General features: G+C 36.0%; 1 protein-coding gene across 1 annotated transcript in view; it reads right to left on the bottom strand.

The window, feature by feature from the left end:
• The window catches only part of PDZRN4 (PDZ domain containing ring finger 4), a 346,709-nt gene extending 342,799 nt beyond the window's left edge, over positions 1-3,910 (bottom strand). Inside the window, exons 1-2 of the mRNA XM_019756349.3 lie at positions 2,785-3,910; positions 297-383 (exon numbers count right to left, since the gene is read on the bottom strand). Of these exons, the coding sequence (XP_019611908.3) occupies positions 297-383; positions 2,785-3,435 (738 nt within the window). The 5' untranslated portion in view covers positions 3,436-3,910. The remainder of the gene's footprint in view (positions 1-296; positions 384-2,784) is intronic.
• Between the last annotated feature and the right edge of the window lie 20,180 nt (positions 3,911-24,090).

The raw sequence follows: 24,090 nt of genomic DNA, 5'->3' as shown, positions 1-24,090 counted from the left end.
GGCTTACTTAAGAAATTTGCCAACGGGGCTATACAATGTAGATAAAAATGTACTCTCTTTATTTGAAAGCAAAGAGAAACAAGATTGTTAGTTGTTGTTTTGTTTTTCTCAAAAGAATATATATATAGGTATTTACTGGATTAAGGAATATTGCATTAAGGAATCTGATATTTGATCACAATCATGATTTTAAAGATTAAACTACTTGTTTCCTTACTCAGAATCCACATATGAAAGCTAAGTTTTCTATTATTTTATAAGCAAAGAGTGAGTTCTGCATTAATAAGGTAGGTTACCTGATTTGGTCGACCTCCTATAATATTGAATCCCAAAGTGTCATTTTCTCTTTCTAACACTATGGTGAATGGCTTATATTCTCCATCCTAGAAGAAAAGGAATAAAATAAGTAACTAGACAAAAAATATAAAAGAAAAAAATAGTACAATAAAGCTTCCTTTTACTGTAAATAAATTAACATTTGAAAAGAGGAAAACCTTAAAATTAAGGACAGTTGAATTTGAGAGAAGGTTAATTTCTTTCTAAATTTATTTTCAAAGTATGTATTTGAAGGAAACAATAGTGTGAGAAAAATAAACATTTTCAACTAAATGGCTTTGCATTTTTACACATGCAGCTTTTATCCCAATGCAATTATCATCTAATTCTGACTTCACTATAATTTAAAACAGATTTCTGGTTTAATCCTACAGGTATCCTTATTCTTTCCCTGTATTACAGAGGAGTAAAATGAATTGCTAAAGGATCTGTGGATTATTTTATATACAATTTCACTTTGGAAAGTCTTAATGAGCTATTTATACATTTCTTTCAACCATAATACTTAAATGGCTATTGTAATGCAGGAGCTGACAGATTACAGCAATCCTAATTTTAAACAGTGTCCTTATTTGGTTTTGCATAACTCCTGAAGAGTTTACAAAACAGAGGATTTGTGCTAAGTAAAGTTGTGTTTCTCTCCTGATGGCCAAATAAGAGTTAAATCAGAATCATAACTACAACCTGCTCATTAGTAAAGACCAATTTTAAAATAATATGAAAGAGTGCCAGACTAGACAAGTTTTATATATGGCTATGGATATTATCAACTATCCTAGGAAATTATATATTTGGTAATTACTTCTGAATGGTAAAATTCCATAAGCATCATTACCACTACTACCATCATCACCACCTTTTCCTAGGAGTTTTTTTTCCCAGGCAGTGCACACAGCAGCCCCTACTGGTAGTGGGAAAACATTTCTCAGGAGCACGGGGAAGCCTTCTAATAATTAAGTCTGCAAATTATGGGCAGTTTTTCCTCACTGCCTAGAACCATAGCTTGACTTGTTGTATGGACTTCTCTGTCATATAATTCTAGCTGTTGGTGCTTCCATCAACCAATGCTTCCCTAAGACCTGAAACCTGAATTGGTAACACGGAGTATATTTCTGTGCTTCTCTCGGGCTCTTCTCATTTTGTAAATTTAACTGGATATAAATAGGATAGAAAAACAATCACAGATACCATCCAGTCTTTTAATAAACAATGTGCTTCCGTTTATCAGAAACATTGTAGTCCCTTACATTTCAATTATTATTATTATTATTATTATTATTATTATTAAGGTTCAAGGACAGAAGCTTCTCAGCTCCATGCCTGAGTTGGAGGCAGTTCCAAATGGGAATCATCCTGGTTGCTCCTCCCCAGGACGCTGAAGAATGAAAACAGCTCCTTGAATGGAGTGCAAGTTCTGCTAAATCGCTGTTCACCATGGCAGCGACCAACAATGTCAAACACTGTGCAGAAGTCCTCCAGAAGAGAAGTAACAGCTTTATAAACAAGCCTCTTCACACGGGGTGCTGCAAAGAGGCTTGTTTATTCGGTCTGAAAGCGGGCAGTCCACGAGCTCAGCTCTGGGCCAGCAGCTTTGACAAAGAAGGGAAACAGCCGCTGCCCAGGGGCTCCTCTGACCGCAGATGGATGTGGGTACTCTCAGACTGGGTTCCCCAAATATCTCTCTCTCTCCCTCTATCTCTCCCTCTATCTCTCCCTCTATCTCACACACACACCACCACCACCACCACCACCACCACCACCACCACCACCACCACCACCACCGATAATGAAACCCAAAGGCAGGGAAGGATTCTTTAGGGAAAGTCAGGGTGAGGAAAAGAACTCTGCAGGCCTGTGAAATCCCATCTCTTAATCTCTCAACTCGAGATTATCCTAGTTCCTCATATCCCTGATAACTCCTGTACTGAGTACAAGGTGGATGACATGGGGACTTTGGCAGGGAAACTAAGTCAGTCAGAGCCAAAGGTGTGGGGTTGACAAGGCCAAGGGGATGCTGGTGCAGCGGGAGAGGGGAAGCAGGATCGGAGAGGTCCCTGCTCCCTGGCTTGCTTTCTTTGGCTTCAGGAACAAGCCAAAGGTGCAAAAAGCAGGCAGAAAGGAGAGGAGAGGAGACTGAAAGACAGGGAGCAAGGGTCTGAGTGGGAAAATGAGTTTTCCTAATTCCTCCTTCTTTACGAAAAAGTTGGAATTGAAATTGCTTAACTCTTTCCAGTCCTAATACAACTGGAGAGGGGACAACCCTTGTTAATTGCAATACTAATACATTCGAAAGACAATAGTGAAGTATGATAAAGAAGGGTGTATGCTTCCTACTGCATAATAAGGAAGAGTATCACCTTCCACAGGAATCGTCAAGTACCAGAAAGAACCGTTCCTCTTTCCACCCCAATCGTTCATTCCCCGGGTGCCCTATCCCTCTGCGCTTACCAGGCCGTGGCCGCCGCCCAGGTCCCTGGCGAAGTTTCGGACGTGAGCCATGTACTGGGTGAACTTCTCCTGGTACCTGCGGGCCGTGAGCTGCACCTCGCCTTGCAGCGCCCAGAGCTGCGCCCGCAGCGCCTTCTCGCGCCGCCTCCAGGAGAGGACTCGAGGCCCGGGTCCACACCCGCTCCCGCAGCAGCTGCCCGGCAGCCCCCCGCGCGCGCCCCCGCCCGGGACGGCCCCGGGCGCCGTTCCGCAGCCCCCCCGCGCGGGCACGTCTCGGCCACCGCGGCCGCCCAGCTGGGAGATGCAGCCCCGGAGGCAGCAGCGAGCAGGATCGAAGTCGCAACGCTCGACGTGCGCCTGCAGCTTGTGCAGCCGGACCGAGAGGCCACAGCCGCGGGCGCGGTAGTCACACTGGACGCGCAGTTTGCGGATGAGGCTGCGCAGAGGAAGCACTCGGTACAGCTCGCTGGGCTCCAGGGGCTGGCACTGCAGCGGGCACCGGCGCCGCCGCGCCGCCCAGGGCAGCAGGCAGCTGGCGCAGAAGACGTGCCCGCACGGCGTGCACAGGGGCTCCTCCAGCACCTGGCCGCACAGCTTGCACTCGAAATCCGGGTCTACGGCTTCGGCGAAGCGCTCCAGGGCAAAGCCCATGGCCTGGATGAGGGGAAGGGGATGGAAGGCGGAGTCCACTATTTTCGAGCCCCTTGTCTCCCCCACGTACCCCTAGGACAGCGCTCCCGTTGAGGCCCTGGCTGCTCCGCGGGGAGGAGGAGGAGGGTGAGGGTTTGTAATCTCAGAGTTTGCTTGGCTTGAAGTTTTCAGGCTACAGCTAGGTCCCCTGACTCCACCGTATTGACGCTAATAGACGCCACCTCAAGTGATAACTCGCCCCCACCCCCACCCCAACTCCTTCGCTGCCCTGCAACTTATATTCTTTCAATTTTATCCGCCGAGAGCTGACGCCAGCTTACAGTAGCTCTTAGGAATACTGTGCTCCACTTTGCCTGCACAGTGAACTTCAAGCCGTCTTCCAGCCGAGCTGATAACGGGTTCAGCACGGATATAGAGAAATAACTTTTAAAACCACCTAAACACAAGCTCCAGGAGAGCAGGATTTGTGTCCATGAGGTTTTCCGTTGAATCCTCATCGCCCCGCGAATACATCTATCTTCAATAAATGTATTTGAAATAGACGTACTTCTGTTCTTTTGAATCAGCCAATTACAAAATCACCAGCTCAGTGTCTACGGCCTTAGGAAAATCACTGAGGTATCTACAGAACCAGGCTTCTCAAATCACGATCCAGAAATCAGGTGAGTGTAGGGAGGCGGGATGATGAGTGGCAGCAAATTGGGGGGAAACCCAGGAGGAGCTCCCCTTATGAAACCTCTCTCAGGGAGAACTTGAACTGCCATACAAGGCCTCCTATGGTGTGATTCTGGGATTCTGACACCAGGTCCAATCGCCACATCATCCATCTCTACTTCCACAGGAATTGACCGCTGGGGAGGGGGATGTGATCATTTGGGCACCTGGAAAGGAGAGTTAAAGGGAAGAATTATGAAAGAAAGCAGTGAAATAACAGAAACAAAATCTTAATAGCTGCTTTCCTCTACTTACCCTGAATATACACTTTCGTTCCAAACTGCTTCCTCCCCCAGTCTGACTCTTCAAAGTGTGTAACATGTCTGGCCTTACTGAAAATATGCTGTAAGAGATGCCTTCAAGCCCTCCTTCCCCAGCTTCCATCACCATCTTCTGAAACTTAGGTATGCAAAGCAAACCCATCACCTGGATGCACAGCACTTCCTGCCATTATCCGACAGCTACTTCCACATGCTTAGGACGGGCTTCCTAAATTAATCATTGATAATTCCTCACTGTCAGCTGAGTGTTGTTCCCAGAAAGCTGTGTGCTTTTGTATAGTACCAAAACCTATCAGTTGAAACACATGGAAAAGGCTCCAGACTTTGCCCTTTAAATCCTTGGAGCTAAGGGAAGAATTAGCAAAGGCTAATAATAGAGGCTAATAAGAACCGTCTGAGCCTTCTTTCTGTTTGAAAGATGGTATTTTACTAGAGTAGTTCAACAGCAGTAGGGATCCTGGAGTGGCTTGCCAGATATTTGATATGCTTTTAAACTTGTTTCAAAATAAGATGCTATATTCCATATTTTTATACATAATGTGTACATAGATGATAAAGTAACATTTGCCACAATGCTCTAAATTTCCACCTTCCTTATGGCCTTTTACCAAGTAAATAAACAAATAATAAATCCCCGAATAAATAAGAAATCATTTAACATTAACAGCATGAACATATTCTAGTGAATTTCATAGACCTTAAAAAAGAGAATGTTACAGAATGTATTCAAGTAATCTGGGCTGAAGAGATCTATTCCATCTTTTTTTATATAGAAAAAAAACTATGACTTATAGCTGTGACTTTATAGCTAGGGCTTGACATTTATTTCACAATAAACACGATGGCAGTGAGAAAGTTTTAAAAAAGAGAGAGAAGAGATGAAATCTAAATATGTTCCATTGAGATATTAGGAAAATGAGACTTGCAGTTACTTGAAAAGAAAAAAAATTACAACAATGGTTATATAATGTCTTTGGTTTACCCATGCAATTCCTGTAGCAAAAGGAAGGAACGTGAGTAGATTATGGTATGAGTAATTCCAGGATGTATAACATTTTTTACTGTTAAAGAGAAGATGGATGTCAAAAACCTTGTCCACAGAGAATAACAAGTTCAAAAATGAGAACATGTAAAGTGAAGCCAAGTAATGAAGTAGGCCAAAAGGGAGCTTACAAAAATCTTTTACATGAGAAAATGCAAGCTTGAGCACTTCCAATAGAGTTAAGTTCCAGGAGAAAAACATTGTAAGAGTTGAACACTAAGGAAAATGGACATACCTAAGTGAACCTCACGGACTCTTCCCGTATGAAGACATTGCAGCATAATAAAACTGTGACATCAATTGAGCTAAATAATATGCTAAATAGTATGATTTCATTTCCCATACTATAAAATATTATTTTATGCATTAGGAAAATTGTAATATCTCAGGAAAGCTTAGATGAGGTAGTAACATAGAGCCTAATTAGGTTGAAGTAATTAGGTAAGCAAAGAAAGCACTTGGAATAAGTTAAAAATATGCACAAATAGTTCAGCAAAACAGATCCAGTTACACTCAAGTATCTTTTGGTAAATGAGAAAAATTAGCACCTTGCATCATTAGTTTGGGCATATCCTTGTGTATTCACTGATCATAATTATCTATTAAGAATTCCTGGTCAGTGAAAGTTGTAGGCTTGATAGCAACATTGGGGGAAGAGCTGAAAGGCAAGCCACTGTCTTCCTTCTTGCTGGACGAAGCCAATCTCTAGCTGTCCTGCTGGTTGTGGCCAAGACCAGGCCTGTCACCTTTCTAACACCCTTTCATTCAGACTGGACATGAAAATATGCTTTGCCAACTGAGAGACAATGGAAAGACAATAAATATACTTAATTTATCCCCAAGTCAAGGACTGTGGCTGAACTCAAAATATTTTAAAGTAATCAGTGTTTGGTTAAGGGTTTTCATCTTAGAAACTCGGTTTTGCTTCAATCCACTGCCAGGGATCATATATTCATGAACACAGATAAAGAATTAACTTGCTATAGTCTTTGGGTCAATTCCTAGAGCAGTAATGAAACCGAGGTATGCCAATGAGTGTTTCCAGTGAGAAGAGGCAGGGTTCCAACCCAGCTCTGAGTCATCCCTACTTCCAACAAAGAATAGAGATCCTAAGAGTTACTGATTGTTAATCAAATGCTAAAAGACCTAATACTGAAATACTATATTCCAAGACTAAGACGTGATGAATGGAGAGGTGACAAAGAAGAGATAAATATTTTTTTCCCCACTCTATGCATAGATAATACTTCAAACCAACTCACTTGTGATTTTTTTATGTCGTCTCATGCACTTGATTGAGAATCATAGGTCATAAATCATAAAATCTTTTACATGAGAAAATGTGAACTTGAACACTTCCAAAAGAGTTAAGTATCAGGAGAAAAACATTATAAGAGTTGAACACTGAGGAAAATGGGCTCACCTAAGTGAACTTCATGGACTCTTCCCATATAAAGACATTGCGGAGTAATAAGTCTCTGACATCAATTGAGCTAAATAGTATGATTTTCCTTCCCATACTATAAAATATTATTCTATATATTAGGAAAATTGTAATATTGGGCAAAATTAAAAAAAAACCACACTTAAATCACTTCTTTAATTCATGTATGTTTATATAGCATAATTTGGTACTTTTAACAAAACCATGGTTTTTAAATCTTCTATTATAAGAACTTGAAATTTCATTATTTATATTTTCTTTTCCCTGATTTTCTGGTCATTTATCATGAATTGCTATTATGGTCTATAATCATATGAAATTCCCTAAGGTACCCTGAATTTGAGCTGTAACTCTGTAAGATTACTGGGTAGAAATACCCAGCGACTTCAGATCAAAACAGAGTTGAATACATTTATTTGTATTATTGAGGTTAACATTCATTTTTGTTCTTCTCTTTATATTTTTTGCATCCTAATCTAGGATCAGAAATGCACTTAGTAGAATAAATAAATGTGTTCAGAAAATATGAGATACCAAGGTGAACTTGACACTATTTTAAAATTCCAAACTTGATAAAAACAATAAAAGTTGTTATTTGAAAGCTCATAAAGAACAAGGAAGCTATTTTTACAAGATAGGCTGATAACATGTTATGCTAGAGAAGAGACACTTTTGGATAGGCATTTTGCTCTTTGGAAAATACAGAATTGGTCAAACCCAGAGAACATAGAGCAATATCAGTTGTTATGATTTCTGTCTGTTGACATGTAATCCATTAGAAGTTACTTGCTATTATCTTGCTTTTCAGCTATCTGGCAAAAGTAAGAGTTAGAAGGGGCACCATGACAGTACAGAATGCCATTTTTAAGAGTAACAAAATGATATGAAGACAATTATTATGTATACCAAAATACAGTAAATGATTTATAATAATTGTGCAGTTTCTATGGGAATGAATTATCAGATAAGAGCAGAATGAAGAATTGGAAGAAAACTAAATTAAAATGAGATCTTAAATTAAAAATTGTGGCAACTTTCAATTCAATTATGGACTGATTTCTAAAGTTACTGAGACATTACTTACGGTAACGTTATTATCCTACTTAAGAGAAGACTGTTGTGAGATATGGTTTTTACAGGGAAATATATTAAATCCTGTCTTTAATTAATCTTGATTTTGTGCTATATCTTTGTGGGTCATAGACCATGACAAAGAGAGAGGATATCAGAAACAATTATAAGAGCTAATATGTAATAAGTATTTACTCTGTGGCAAGAACCACAGTACACGCTACATGCACAATCTTATTCTGTTTTCCCAACGCCTATTTGGGGTATATACTATTATTATTCCCACAATTCGCCCAAGTGTATACAAAAAGAAAGTGGCAAAATCTGGGACTAAACCCAGGTCTGCCTCATCAAAGAACACAATGGAATACTACCGTGTTTCCCTGAAAATAAGATCTACCCCCAAAATAAGCCCCGGTTAAGATTGTCAGCCAGATGGACGCATTTAGTACATGATGACAATGTTCCAGAAGAAGATGACATGACTGTATTTGAAGAAATGTTGTACATGATTGTTGTACATGGAAAAATAAAACATCCCTGAAAATATGCCCTAATGCGTCTTTTCGAGCAAAAATTAATATAAGACCCAGTGTTATTTTGGGGGAAACATGGTATTATGCCATAAGAAAAGACGAAACAGTTCCATTGGAGACAACATGGATGGAACTTGAAATTATTATGCTAAGCAAAATAAGTCACACAGAAAAAGTCGAGAACCATATGATTTCACTGATATATGGGATATAAAACCGAAAGCAACAAAGGAACAAGACAAACAAATAAACAAAAACTTATAGACAGACAATAGTTTAGTGGTTACCAGAGAGGATAAGGGGGAAAAGGGGAAGTAGATGAAGGTAAAAGGGATCAAATATATGGGGATGGAAGAAGAACTGACTCTGGGTGGTGAACACACAATGTGATATTTAGATGATGTTTTACAGAATTGTACACCTGAAACCTATGTAACTTTACTAACCATTGTCACCACAATAAACTTTAATTAAAAACAAAAACAAACAAACAAACAAAACCTCTCATTCTACATTAAACTGTAATCGCTTTAGTAATTTTTTTTCTTTTCATATCTACTATGGTGTTATTTTAGGTAAAATGCACTATCAAACCTGATATGTGATTGGAAGCTATAATTGTGTCTATCAGAATTCCACTGCTTAAAGGCTACCATGTTTTGTTTTCCTTTCTCTAAGGAGAAAAATTCTAGGGTCATATTTATTAGAGGTCTTTGAGAAATTTATGTGAATGAGAATATTGATTTTATTAATTGGTCTGTGTAATACTAATGCAGTTACATTTTTAGATCATTTTGTCCCACATAACTGGTCTCAAATAGCTGGGAGCTTTCTATATAATAAACCAATTGTCTTAATTCCTTAAATCCTGGTTTAATAAATCAATCACTATATATTTTGGTTGAAACCTTATTTCATGGTTAGTCATTCAATAAAGATTTTCTGTGATTTAATATATTCTAGATGTTTCTCCAAAATTCGAGAGATTTCCACAAAATGTTGACATATGATAAATTCATTAAATAAGCATGTTGCTTAATGAAAATCAACAAATTACTTTGTCAATACTTTTTGTTTCTTTGTTTTATTATTACTACTTATTATAATGGGGTGAGAAACTAGAAAAAAAATCACTAATCAGATCAGATTTACCATCAATAATTCTCTTTTGGGTTTCTGAAGCCACTTGTTTGCCCATTTTGCACAACTCAAAGGAAATCCATAAACAGTTAATATTCATTACTAATATATTGCATGATAATATATATTTTAAAAATAAGAGGTATTAGAAATTCCACATGAAAACTGTGTTGACTACTACAAGGTCTAAGAAGCAAAGAGATGTTTCTGCCATTATTTATTCTACCACACCATGGGTTTGGGCATGAGTTATTTAATCTTAGTATAATCTCACCTGCAAAATGAAATAATTGACATCTTTATCCTCCTACCTCCCAGAAATCTTTAAAGAATAAAATATCTATAGTATGTTTGGAACGCTTTAATAACCACTTATAATTCTAGACAAAGTGATCATATACTAAAGTATAATATGTGACAAATTTAATATCTAAGCTCCTAAATTCAAGGTATCCTATCTTTATTAAGGTAAAGCAAATCTCATTGTTGCCACCAACTGGTTGTGTCTTTCTGACCAATGTAGTTAAGTTTTTCCTGACTTAGTTTCTTATCATCTGTAAAATGAAAATCAGAATTACACCTAACTCATTGGGTTGTTGTGAGATCAAGTTAATAAATGTAATATAGAACTTTGAAGCATAGTTTGTATTATGTAAGTATTGGCCCTCAATATAGCACTCCAGAAATATTTTATCAAATTACACATAGAGAGCAGTGTTTGAGTATATATGTCTCACAACACTGAATACCATCCATCCAAAAGATGAAAGAAAAAAAAAAGTTATCTTAATTTGCACTTTTTTTTAACCAGTGCAATTGAATATTTTTAATGATTATTGACCATACATATTTCTTCACAGAATTTATCCTTTACATTTGTCTATAATAATATTTGTTGTTTTGTAATTGATATATGGGTCCTTTATATATTAAGAACATTAATTTTAATAGCCTATATAACATTGTTAAATTCTGTTTGTGATCTTCTATCTTTGAAAGTTGAGGAAAGAAGAGCATACATTATTCTTTGTAAAAGGACCTTAAAACATAGACTATCAGTCATCACTGTATTGTTTTGAGAAGAGAAGAAATAAAAGTCATTGCTTTTTGTGTGTGTCCCACCTCATCCATTAAATAGATATGTATGCCTTGCTACATGCTTAGAGAAAAGAGTGTGCCATTTAATGCAACTTTGAACATGAACCAGGGAAATCACTTTCCTCCTTCTGGATTCTTCCATCCAGATTATTGAAACCACCAGAACAATCTTTCATCTATGTTGCAAATCTTGTTCACCAGCTTTGTGATATCATTTACCTTTATTTGATATATGCTATGCTAAAATTGCACCATTTTATGAAGAACTGTTTTTTTGTGTGTGTGGTTTTTTTTTTATGAAACTTTGTATGCACAATGCAGTGTTTGGTAAATGTTTGGTAAATGTTAAATAAACATGATAGTTTAAATTATGTGCAATTTTGGTTTATAGTTAAGGTTATGATTACAGTATTCATTTGCAGAGCCATCCCACAACTGCACACCAAATTTCTGATTGTAATAGGGAGGCTGATTAATTTTATTCATACACTTCTTGCCCACCTCCTAGCTCCGTGTTACTAACTTCAGTCAGATCCATAATCACCATCCAAATTATAAGCCCTTTGGGTTAACTGTCTTCCCCCAACTCTTTCTGATTCAGTTCCTTTCTTTCTTCTTTTTTTTTTTTTTTTACCATATTTGCATATCTTTTACATCTTCTTTTCAACTTCTTTCACAAAGCCTTCCTGTGTAATTCTATTTCCAAGAATTGTTCTCATATATTCAAATTTTCCTAGGAAAGTTTTTTCAGTATTTATCATACCAACTTAACCTGATTTTCCTCTGTTATCTGAATTCTTCCTCAAGAAACTATTAAAGAATAAAGTAATTCATTTTCCTAATCACTAAAATCTCAGCGGTAGGAAAATTGACCGTATTTATTCATGGTCTGTTTATAGACACATGATTACAACTTTCACTCAGTAACCCGCTGCACCAAAAATTCAACTCATGCTGGCTTAAACAATAGTTTGGAGTCTAGAGCTAGAGTAGGCTTTGGTTCTCTAGTGGCTCCAGAATGTGCTGAGTGACTCAGGTTCTGTCCCTTTATGGCCGTTGGTGTTTCTAAGTCTTGTTCCCCTCGTGGCTGAAGGCGGGGTCGGGGTGGAGGTGGGGTGCCACTAACTTTCAGTGTTTCTGTACTTCCTCATACATGTCAAGTGGTCACGCAGTAGTTTTTCCCAGAAAAGCAAGCAAAGACCCAGAACCAACCACCCACCCAACACACACACAGACAAATCTACTTGAGTCTCACTGGCCACAGTTGCACATTAGAGCATTCTAGAATCAGTCACTAGCAAGAGTCACGGAGTTATGCTGATTGATTCAGACTGACCAGGACTGGCACCTAGACCTGTGGATGAGATCAGCTTCCCCTTGGTAAACAGGATTCTGACAGAAAAAAAATGAATATCCAAACAAAAATGCAGTCTTCTTTCGAAAAAGAAAAGATAGTAATTACCTGACTACTTACTATGCTCCAGAAACTGCCCTAAACTTTAAGTGCATTTTATCCTTTACAGGTCCAAACAACTCTAGGAGGCAGGCATTATTATTATTGTCATCATCTTTGGTTTCCAGGGAAGGAAACTAAGGAATAGAGAGGTTGAGTGACTTGCTCAAGGTTTCAGAGTATGTCAGTGGCAACACTGGGATTCATACTTGGACATCTAGCTTCAAAGACTCTGCTCTTCAGCACCAAGCCAAACTGTCCTTATGCTGTCCATTCTACCATCTTTTTCTGAAGTACATAGTGAAGATTAAGACTTGTAGTTAATTTAGTCCTTGAATTGAATCCTCACTCCTTTATATAATGGCTGTGCAATCTTGTGGGAAATAATTAAACTTTCTCAATATTAATTTCTTTACCTGTAAAATGAGCAAAATAATGAATACTATACAGTGATTGTGCTGTATAGAATAATAAATACATAAGAATAATAAAATAGTGTTTATTTCTCTAACACATAGGCCATATTTAACAAATAGCTGCTCTTGTTATTTTCTCTGGGCAGGCCTAATTTATGTTAAGGTATTTGTAAGTGTAAAATGTATATAATGGTTATAAAATTTTTGGTTATCCTATAAGTTATATTATACAACCATCATCCCTTTTCAATTGAAATATAATTTTATTCAAAATGTTTTCCTAAAATCTGACCCACATTTATAAATATGGATAAAACCAAATAGTGCATGTACCATTTCTCAAAAATGCTGTTATTTTTTCAGTTAAATAATCTAAAAGAGAGTTGCATGTAGAAGTATCTGAAACATTAGATTTCTTTTTGACTTTGCACATAGTTATATAATTCAACCAGCCCCTAAATGTTGGTGCAATACCAACATTAATGTGAATCTTGTCAAAATACTTAAGAAATAGAAGCCAACAAATCTGGAGAACAATCTGGCAGCACTTAGTGACGTCAAGAATGTGCGACCCTATGACCCAGCAACCCTCTCCTGGGAGCCTCTTCCACAGGTTGATTCTGGAACTTTGCCACAGTTTTGTCTGGGGACCAGGGAATTATGGGAAGCCTAGGAGTTCATCTATAGGAGAAGAGATGAAAAAGTGTGGTTGAAATAGCCTACGGACTATGTAGTAGTCAAAAACAATGATCTACATACACATATAGCACACAGCTGAGCTCAAAGCCACAATATTGAGTTAAAAATAACCACAAGCATGTTTGTAGCAGAATACTGTTTTCGTAAATTAAAAGCAGTTATATTCATAAAACAATAATGCACATTTTTTTAAGGATACATACATATCCAAGGACACATATTAAATGTATTAGAGTAAGTAACTATGAAAGGAAGGAAATGGTAGTGAGGAGTGGGAATAAAAGGAAAAAAAAAAGATCAAGAAAATGAATTGCACAGATTAATGATGATGGTGTATCATGAACTGAGGATTATGATTTATTCAATTCTGTTTATAAGGCCTAAAAAAATGAGAGAGAGAAAGACAGAGAGAGAGAGAGAGACAGAGACAGAGACAGAGAGAGACAGAGAGAGACAGAGAGAGATACAAAATGGAAAGGGAAGGAAAAACTATAGTCAGGTCTTACTTTATACATATTCATTTAACAACTTCACTTTTAATTTTTTCATAGTAGTTCTAATTCAGTTTGCATACCTGCATATAACACCAAAGCAAATTTCCTGAAGATGAGTTCATTAATTTTGCTTACTTTTAGTAGGTTCACATAATGACTACAGAGATATTTATATATTAAATTGATTGATTTAATCCATACTTTAATTAAAAGCAGGAAAAGCAAATCACCCCTCTACCTGGCTTTCTCTTCTACTAAGACTGCTGAACATTTGCAGTAACAGGATTGTTTTTGTAGATATTTGTTAGTTCTATTTTCATAGCCAGAGAGAGCTCCTAAATAGCAAAGGGTAGAACATGTTTGTGTATGTATACTTGTATCCGTGCTCAAAGATTATATAAATTATATTTTTCGGTTAATTTTTTCTACCATGGGGTAGTATAGCTAAATTAAAGACATATGTAAAACATTAAGAGAAGCTGAAAGGGAAAGACAGAACACAGACACACAAAATACCCCTCTAGGCTATGGAGATACCCCAAGCTTCCAAAACCCAGGGCAGAACCTGGAGGCTTTTGGGGGGAGAGTGAAAAGGAGGGGATTGGCCGGGTAGAGAATAGGCTTTCACACACACTACAGGCATTAACCCTGACCCAAGACTTCTTAAGTTACCTAGTCTCAGTATTGAGCACAAAAATTGGGAAAGAAGTGGATGATTCAGTAAATGATATTAGGAAAATCACCCACATATTTGGAAACAAAATATTTCAATTTTGACCAATCTTCATTTGCACAGATATGTTCCACATGCATAAAATAATTAAATTCTAATTTCTGGAAATTAATCTGAAGAAAATAGATGAAAATATCAGTAGATTTGGCTATGTTCCATTTAAAACTTCTGGATATTAACAATAAAATAGAAGCAAAAATGAGTAATAAACATACAGGTGATAGCTCTAAGAAAAAATATTAAAATGTTAACAGAGAAATGAGCAGGGAGAATTTATAGGAAAGAAATGCAAGTGACTAAGAAGTAAAAAACAAACAAACAAAAGGTTAATTTCATTAAGTTAAAGACGTGTTAAATACAGAAGCAACAAGAGAACACTATTTGTCTAACAAAATAGCAAAGGTTAACTTATGATTAAGAGAATATAGATGTCTAGATATCTGTGTGTGTTTGTACGTATGAAGCCCTGTCTATCATGTGTCAACGTATTGATTAGTGAGACTTACTGGATTTTACATTCCTTGCTGTGGAGAAGTATAACCTCTTTGATGATACAAGAATCCTTTATAAGTTTAATTTTTATCCATAGTTTTATTTAGACTTCACAATAAAAAATGAATCTAATCAACCTACACATACTGGGGGTGTCAAAAAAATTTACACAAGTGCACATTTTGGTCAATGTTGCTCAAGCAGTAGTTCACTGTAATCAGAAGTGTCTGGACGCTGATGGGAACCACTTTGAGCACCTCTTATAATTGCAGAAGTCAAATGTGACTTGTATTCATCTTTTGTTATCGATATATATCAAGTATTACAATTTTAATACAGTTTTCCTTTCTTAAAATGTGTATACATTTTTTGGCACCTTCTGTGTATGGCCACATGATTTATGACAAGGTTTCACTACTGTACAGTGTGAAAGGGTTGTCTTTTTTATTATATATTTCTGGGTCAATTTGACAGCAATATAGAAAAATATCATGATCTCTATCTCATGCAATATATAATGTTCTAAGTGTGAAAGTACTGTAAAAATAAAACATAGCTATGCTACATATAAAAAATAAAACAGCAAAGATCTTAGAATAAAAAGCAAAGAAGAATGTATTGTATTAGAATAGGCTAAGATTTCTTAAAATGTGAAAAGTGCTAACCGTAACATTTAAAACGATAAATCAGGTGGTAACTAGAAGGATATGTGGATCCATAGGTTTGCTTCAACATTAGATAATCTAAAGCACGTTTACATGTTGATTATTGTGATCCATTAGAGATGGAGAATGTGATGATGTAGGAGAAAGAAGGCATTGGAGGAGTGTGTATTCATGCTCTTCTCTTGATTGTTGGCTGGTCTGGCAAATTGTTTTTAAGCAACAGAATGTGGCAAAGGTGACGTGTTGTCACTTATATGATTAGGTTACATAAGACTGTGATTTCTGCTTTTCTAGCAGACCGTCTCTGGCTTTGATAAAGCAAGCTGCCATATTGGGGAGACCCACAGGTCAAGGATCTGAGGGTGGATTCTGTCCAATAGCCGGCAAGAAACTGACCGCAGTCTAGCAGTCCCACAGGAATTCATTCCTGCCAACAGCCTAAAAGGCCCACCTGATAATCCATATGATCTCAGTTTTGCATATTTAAGCGTAGCAAGAACAGAGTCAGAAGGGTGAGGAACATCAAACCCCAGGGTGACAAACCAGTTGGGTATGCATGAGACTGAGGTGGACCCAGAACATGGCACTTTCATTTTTAAAACTGGGACAGCCCCAGGAAAACCAGAATGAGTTGGTCATCCTGTCAGGACGTAATTATGCTAAAATTAGGCCTCAGTTCCACAGACTTCCATGGCAGGTACCAACAGATACCATGGGTATAGATGGATGTGAGGCCTACACTCTATCTTACCATGATCTTTTAACTCAATTCCATATAGAGATGCCATCTTAGCTAGAAGGAGGGGTAGAGAGAACAAGTCCTGGGTAGGGATGGGTTGGTGAAGAAACTCTTAAACACTAAGCATTTACCTGAAAGAGATTGTCTTTATCCAAAAAAGACAGTTTAAGTCAAAGGAAGATCCTTTTCATTGATAAGTTTATGTCTTTTCTCCTTTCAGCACTATAGGACTCAGGCTCAGAAGCAGGAAGACATCTGTTACAGAACATAAAGAAGATATATTTTATGCACATCTAAAACAGAAGGTATAAGGTTTTGGCATCATTCCATCTGTGTGGTGTTTGCTGTGGGTCAATTTAGCTAAGCTGGATTGATGTTTTGAGAATTCCCTTTCCTGCATGCTTCTGGGTTAGGATAGGCCATGAGTATAATTTGTGCAAGATTTGGAAGGCAGAAGTGATGCAGCAGCTGTATTTCTGCTGGGAAGTTTGGTGTAGGGTCAGGTGCTGCTATGGCTCACGCCTGGTGTCCTGGATCTTCTAGCTTACCTTGTTGGCATGAATCAACAGCTCCTGCAGCTCCCACTGGATTCTCCTGCAGCCTCTTCTAATTCTGGGCCAATTTCCATGGCAGTGTCAGCTTTTCCACATGTCACCAACATCTTTACAACTGGATGCTTATAGGCAGTGAGATGTGGACACAAGTGCCAGTGACAGAAAGAAGCAGGACCCAATGTGTCCCCATAAACTCCAGCTTATCTTCACAGTTTGTTCTTGCTCCCCTCAGTTTGTGTTCACCTCCCCTTCCTCGCTGTTGGCCCTTGCTGACTTCAGGCACAGCTTTACATACGGGAGCAACACATTTAGACTGCTTAGCCAGGTCCCACAGTCATACAAGTTCTGATTCTTATAATAAATGTGTTATGTCCCTCAGAGTGGTTCAACTTCTGTGACGGGTCCATAGGATTCTTAATAGGTGATAACCACTCTATTACTATCTTAATTTTTCAGGTGAAGACGCTGTAGCGGAAAGCAGTTAAGTAATTGACATCAAATCCTACAGCTTATAAGTGGCACTCTGGGATTTGAACCCACCTTTCTTGAGCTCCACAGCCCCCCTTCTTTCCAAATTGGCTTTCTTCCATCATTATCATCCACTTTATCATGTTAGCTATTGTCTATCAAAACTCTGGCAGAATAAAACTGAGGGCAGGGAAGTCAGGAGAGTAGAGAATGGCTGCTTCTGGGGAGGGCAGGCCAGCTAGAAAGTCATGAAGAACAAGTTCGGGTTGCATGAATTTGAAGGCGCAAAATATTAGCACTTACTGTGACAATAACATTTGCCTTGTGTCAGACTTTTCCTACGTGTTTACATTTACTAAATCACTTAATCCTTATGGCAAATGTAAGAGGTAAGCTTTATTAGTAATCCCATTTTACAGATGGACAAAATTACTCAGTGGGTTGCTGTAGAGCCAGGATTCAAACTCAGGTTGGCCTACCAAGTTGGATTTTCTGAACAAAAAGGAACAGACACCACAGTAGGGGCTGAGGTTCAATAGGAGAGTTAGGGCTTCTCTGAAGATTAACTTTTTCTACCTTGCAATTTTGTTGAGTTAACAACACATTCCAGAAAAATAAAGACCTGTGATTTTTTTTTTTTTAAGACACAGAAAATAGACAATAAAAATTTAATGGCTTTCCTCAGCTAATTTACCAATCTTATATTTTTACAAGACATTAAATTGTTAACAAAAACAAAGTTTTGAGCAATTGAATATTGAAACTACCATTGTTATTAGCCACTAAAGTAAATTTCATTTAAGTGAAATTTCAGGTCAATGGCCAATTTGCTTAAATTGTAGTTTGTCAAAGACTCCTCAAGTGTCCACAGGAAACTTTTTAGCTACACTGGGATTTTTGTTTAGTGGCTTTCTGTCATAAATGATTGATTCTCATATGATCTAGGAAATCTGTTTAATTAATTAATTTTGAACAATTACATTATTAAGAATTAAAAAAATCTCTTTGTGTTGATCTAACATTATTAACAGGATAGAAAAGCGAAGTGTGAAGTATAAAGAGGAAGTGAGCTATAAACACAATAAAGGAAAAATGAGGAGAAAAAAATAGCATAGTGGAGGATTCCCAGAGTGTTAACTTTAATTCTTGGAATTAGGATTTTGAAATGAAGCTTAAATATCATTCCACGAGAATGCAATTGCTCACCTTCAAGCTAAGCCAAGCATCATAAAGGATCTTGACATAGGCTCAAAATATCTTCCTAAAAGTCAGGGGAAAGTGTCCCACATGTCTTCTTAAAAGCAAAATAGAAAAGGGAATTAAATATCAATAAATATGTCTGAGAGACAAACATTAATTTGACGTCATTTTACTATTATTTTTTTCTCTGTCTAGACAGGAGTCACATTAGAAATAAGAAATAAGCAAGTGAAAAAAGCTTAAGGAACAAATACATTTAATATATGACTCTTAAAATGAATAAAACTGCTTTCATCACAACACTATTTTATAGATTAAGAACAACGATTCTTCTAATTTAAATAGGACTTTAGTGTTTACAAAACACATTCACATTCATTACGTCTTTGATCTCTCACATCAATTCCACAAGGAAGGACAGGTATTATTATCACTATTGTACACAGATTAAAAAACAGAGTCTCAGATCTTAAAATGAATTGTCCAAAGTCACAAGCTAGAATTTGAATCTTGGTCAACTAATTTTAGGATTAACGCTTTTTTTTCTACATTTAAACTAGTTTTTCTTCTCTTTAGTTTTGAAAAGCATGGCACCAGAATTATTGCCTTTTTGTTTCTTAAATATTTTCTCAAAGTTGAGATGATACCAAAAAACCTATATTTTTAATTACACTTTATAATATCCATGAACCCTATTTTTTCATGAAGCCTATTTTACATAAACGACAACTAGACTATTAAAACCTTTTTTTCCCCCTCACTAAAATATTTTTGAAAACTCTTCCTTAGGCTTGAAAGACCAGAAGCATCCAGGTCTCTCTCTAATGTTAGTGTTATGTAGAAAAATTAAGTCAACTCAATAGAATAGAAAATTTCAGCCAGAACAAGAAGCTGGATCGTTGGGCTTAATTCAGAAATGAGTTTCCTGCAATTTTCCTACCAGCAATTCTTAGACTCTTTCGGTAGAAATTCTACTTCAGTTAGGAAGTAAATAAGACACATAGTTTTCTATTTAACAGCAATTTTTTTCTGGCCTGTGAGACTCTTAACCTTTAAAATACAGTGTGTTTTTTTTCGTAAGACATACATTTTCTAATTTAACTCATTCTATAACAGCCTCCATGAAGATAGACCTTTCTGACTAGTTTTGTTCATTGTTGTAACTCTGATATCTAAAACCATATCTGGCATGTGGTAGAAGCTCTACAAATATTTGTTGAATGAAGGAAGGAAATTTATAAGCAAAGGTTTAGAAGAGAAATTGGTTTCCCATACACTTTCAAATAACAGGGATATGTAGGCAGGATTTGGGTCATCTCATTCCCTTTACTTTTTAAAGGGAGTCATTAATTCTTAAATTTTGGTAGGATAATTTATTTTTAACAGATAGTGATTAATTTTATCCATTTTAAAATTATGGTTTTAATCAACCTCATAAACATCCCTAAAGAAGTCATAACTCAGCAATTTCAAAATTCTGCATGTCACCTTTCCTCCCTACACAACTCTTGAATTGAAAAATCTCATAGGTATTTTTTATTAACATTTAAAATAAAAGATATAATTTATAAGGATTTAAATCTACACTTATCTTGTTCATAGTGAAGTGAAGATTTAAATATCTCTCTCTACGGAATTCTTTATATGCAAATATTTCTTGAATCTTATCCAAATTAGTTTGGTTTCTGAAGAATTCAAAATAACTTTTAATAAGATACTTTCATACTCATGAGGTATGCTACAGCATGCACTTTGAGGATAAGTTTGAATAAACTTCTGTGTTCTTCTTCCAGTTCTGAACCTATTAGTGTTAAAAGAGTGTGTGTCACTAAAATAGTACAATCAAATGTGAATGTCATAGCAAAGCTGAAAATCTTGTTCTCTAGAGAAGGGTTGGCAAGTACTGGCCTAAGGGCAAATCTGACCTGCCACCAATTTTATAAATATAATTTTATTAGAAAAAAGTTCATTTGTTCATGTATCTTCTATGGCTAATTTCACACTCCAATGGCAACAGAGACTGTCTGGCCTCCAAGGCCTAAAATTTTTACTATCTATAGGCCTTTTACGGAAAATGTTCTAAAGCATTATATAATTATATCAGGACTGCCACTTTCCTCACTGTTCCTATTAGAAGATTTCTATATTCAAATCTTTATATAACCCACTGACATTTAACAAATTAATTTGATTATATTTTTGTCAGCCACACAGCTTAGAAAAATAATTACAAAATTAAAATAATTGCAAAAATATTTTTAAAAAGGAGGTAATAGTGTTTCTTAAAACAAAATCAACAATGTCCATGATATATCACACAGCAGAAAACAGAATTTCAAGTGTCTCTTCGATATAGAATACTAGAACACAAAAAATTGCAGACGAATGTGTGTTTGGATCTAATTAGAGAAATTATGTAATGAGAAGGCTAGCCCTATAAATAGGAGTTTTCATTTTTGTTTTTTTTTTTTACCAAATAACCTTTTATAATTTTTGAAGTAAAATTAAATACAAATAACTTTAAATTTGTAAAGCATTAATTATGACAAAGAGCTAGGTAAACCATTTTAGTAAATTCATGATCTAACATATTTAAATGCTTCTATAACTAGGTTGTTTTCAGCATGCTAATGTGAATTTGTGAAAAATTTGAATTATATTTTTAGTGGAGTTTTATTATTTTTAAAATTATTGTATATTGGAATGAGGTGTTAGACTAAAGAGCTTTAGGGAAGTTATAATATTAACATCTTCCAATTATTAGATACCAACACTGTGCTAAATATTTTAAGATAGGTCTTTCTCACTTATTCCAGATGAAGAAATTTACCATCAGATCATGTTAATTAATAGTATTTACACTCTTCTATTGAATGCATAATATGAAATCTTATAAAAGGTTGAGGTTAGAATTTGAACCAAGCCCTGTCTCATGCTATACTGTTTATCATCATGAAATATCTCATTCTTTTATAAAGCTTTTAAGGATAAGATATGATATACCTCATTTAATTTTGTTTGTTAAAAAGTTAACAAGGTATACAGGAGATGAACGATGATTAATTGAAATAGGGAAAATGATTAATATTTGAATATTAGTATTAAAGCAGTAAAAATTGGCATCTCAGGTATTTTAAATAAAGATATTGCCTATTCAATTTAAATAAATTAGCTTAACTCATTATACTCCAGAATAATAATTTGAACCTACCACAAATAAAAATTAAGAAGACATTATTCTTCTCCATAGGAATTGTTCTATATAGGTTATCAGTGACTTTCATGTTGATAAATCCAAAGATCAATACTCCTTCATCACCTTTCTTGACTTATAAGCATTTGACAGAGATTACTTTCTCTCTCTCTCTCTCTCTCTCTCTCCCTCTCTCTCTCTCTCTCTCTCTGTCTCTCCTCCCAGCACCATGCATTAACCACAGTTTCTTTCTACCATGCTAGTCATTTCTTCTCAATCTCTTCTGTTGGTTCCTTCTCTTCTCCCTGACTTCATTGTTAGAGTGCCCCAGGCCTCGAACTCATAACCTTAAATATCATTTACATGCTACAGACTAGCAAAGTTATACCCCGGGCTAAACCTCCCCCTCAATCTCCAACATCTCCAGCTGGATATCTATCTAATGGATATTTCAAACTCCTATCAGAAATGAGTTCCTTGTTTTCTCACCTAAAACTGCTCTACTTCCAATCTTCAATTTCATCCTTCCAGTTGCTCAGGCTAAGAATGGTATAGTTATTATTATTATTGTTGTTGTTGTTGTTATTATTATTATTATTTTGCTCTCTCATACCCCATTTCAATTTCTCCAGAAATCCTGCTGAGAACAACATAAAAATATATTCTTAATAGGCCATTTCCCAACATTACCGTAGTTGCCAGCTTGACTGAAGACCTATCATCTCTCATCTCGATCGTTGTATGTTTCCTTTTATTTAGTGTAATTATGTGGACTTCTTCCACATAAAGGCTGTTCAGTTTCTCCCCCCACCCCTTTTTTTGCCTAATCATGCAAAATCAGGAAAAATTATAGTGCTTTTCAGATAATTATTTTATATATACTTTTTTAATCGAACACACTAAATATGTTATAATATGTTATGTTCACCATTTAACGTGAAACAAAGTTTCTGGTCAAAAACAGTCATTTGGAACAAATTTAGATTGTATGTCATATTTGGACGAACCTAAAATGCTTTGCTTTGCAAATGTACACCAGTAAGGGAGATGAAGAGATAGCATCCTCTAAACTTTTCAGTCTGTTTAACTGCATGCTATTTCCATGTGCTTCAAAAGGCATTCATGTTTAGCGTATGGTTATCATCAAGCACATGTGACTCTCATATTGAAGAACTGCCCAGAAGTCAATCACTTGCATTCATTTCCGCCATCTTTAAAAGAATGACTCCTTTGTACCCTTCTTCCACTAATTTCACCAACTTTAACCCACTATCAAGGTTTCTTTTCTTTTTTTTTTTTTTTTGTGAATACAATAAACCTTTATTACCTTACTCTTTATGTACAAAATGAATATATTTACTTTTAATTTTTTACAATTTACATAAACTTGTTTTCATTTATTCGATATATTATTCTATCTATAAAAACTGTTTGTATCTTGGATGGGATGGAATGGTTAATAATTTTACACACTAGAATTAATGGAAATTTTTCTTTCATACAATATTTTTTTCACCTAGCAGGAGAATTTTTAGAAAGAAATAAAAGTTATTAAGCAACAGATAGCTATACTTGTATGAAGGGCTTACTTAGAAATAAATGCAGAAAAAGTATCCACATCATTCTTAAATTTATTGTTTGGGTGTGATTTTTTCCACTGTCACTCACTCACAACTAACTGTTTAGAACAACTTTAATTTAGAATTTGAACACAGATGTAATTCAGAAAAAAAAATGTCCTTCGCCCCCCTAAAATCACATGGTATGTCTTTGTTTCCATTGCACTTTATATTCGTTACTCTTTAAGGACTATACTTATAAGACTGTAAATTCATGTATACCTGAATATACCTCACCATGCTTTGGATATATGCCTGGATTATCAATAAAAATGCACATGAGTCTATAGGTATGGTGGGGGGGATGCTCATAGGGGTGGGTTTTAGAATGGTTGGTCAATATTTATTAACTGGCTACTGTGCACTAAGAAGTGAAGGTTAATGGGAATAATTCCTAATTTTATCACTTAAATATGTTACATTGTATATAGAAAGCATTAAATCAATTATAGCATCTTAGAATCTGTAAATCTGACTTTGAGCCATTAATTCTTTATTTTATTATCAGTTAGTTTAGACATTTTTAACATAGTGACTCCTTAGATAAAAACTATTGGAGTTTACTACTTACCCAAAGTGCTTCAGTTTTCATCAAAAAAGCTCT

Source organism: Rhinolophus sinicus, chromosome 1 (genome assembly GCF_057876585.1).
Source record: "Rhinolophus sinicus isolate RSI-liver-muscle chromosome 1, RSI-T2T, whole genome shotgun sequence".
In the NCBI taxonomy this organism is placed as follows: domain Eukaryota; kingdom Metazoa; phylum Chordata; class Mammalia; order Chiroptera; family Rhinolophidae; genus Rhinolophus; species Rhinolophus sinicus.
This window is presented reverse-complemented; position numbering and strand designations above follow the sequence as displayed.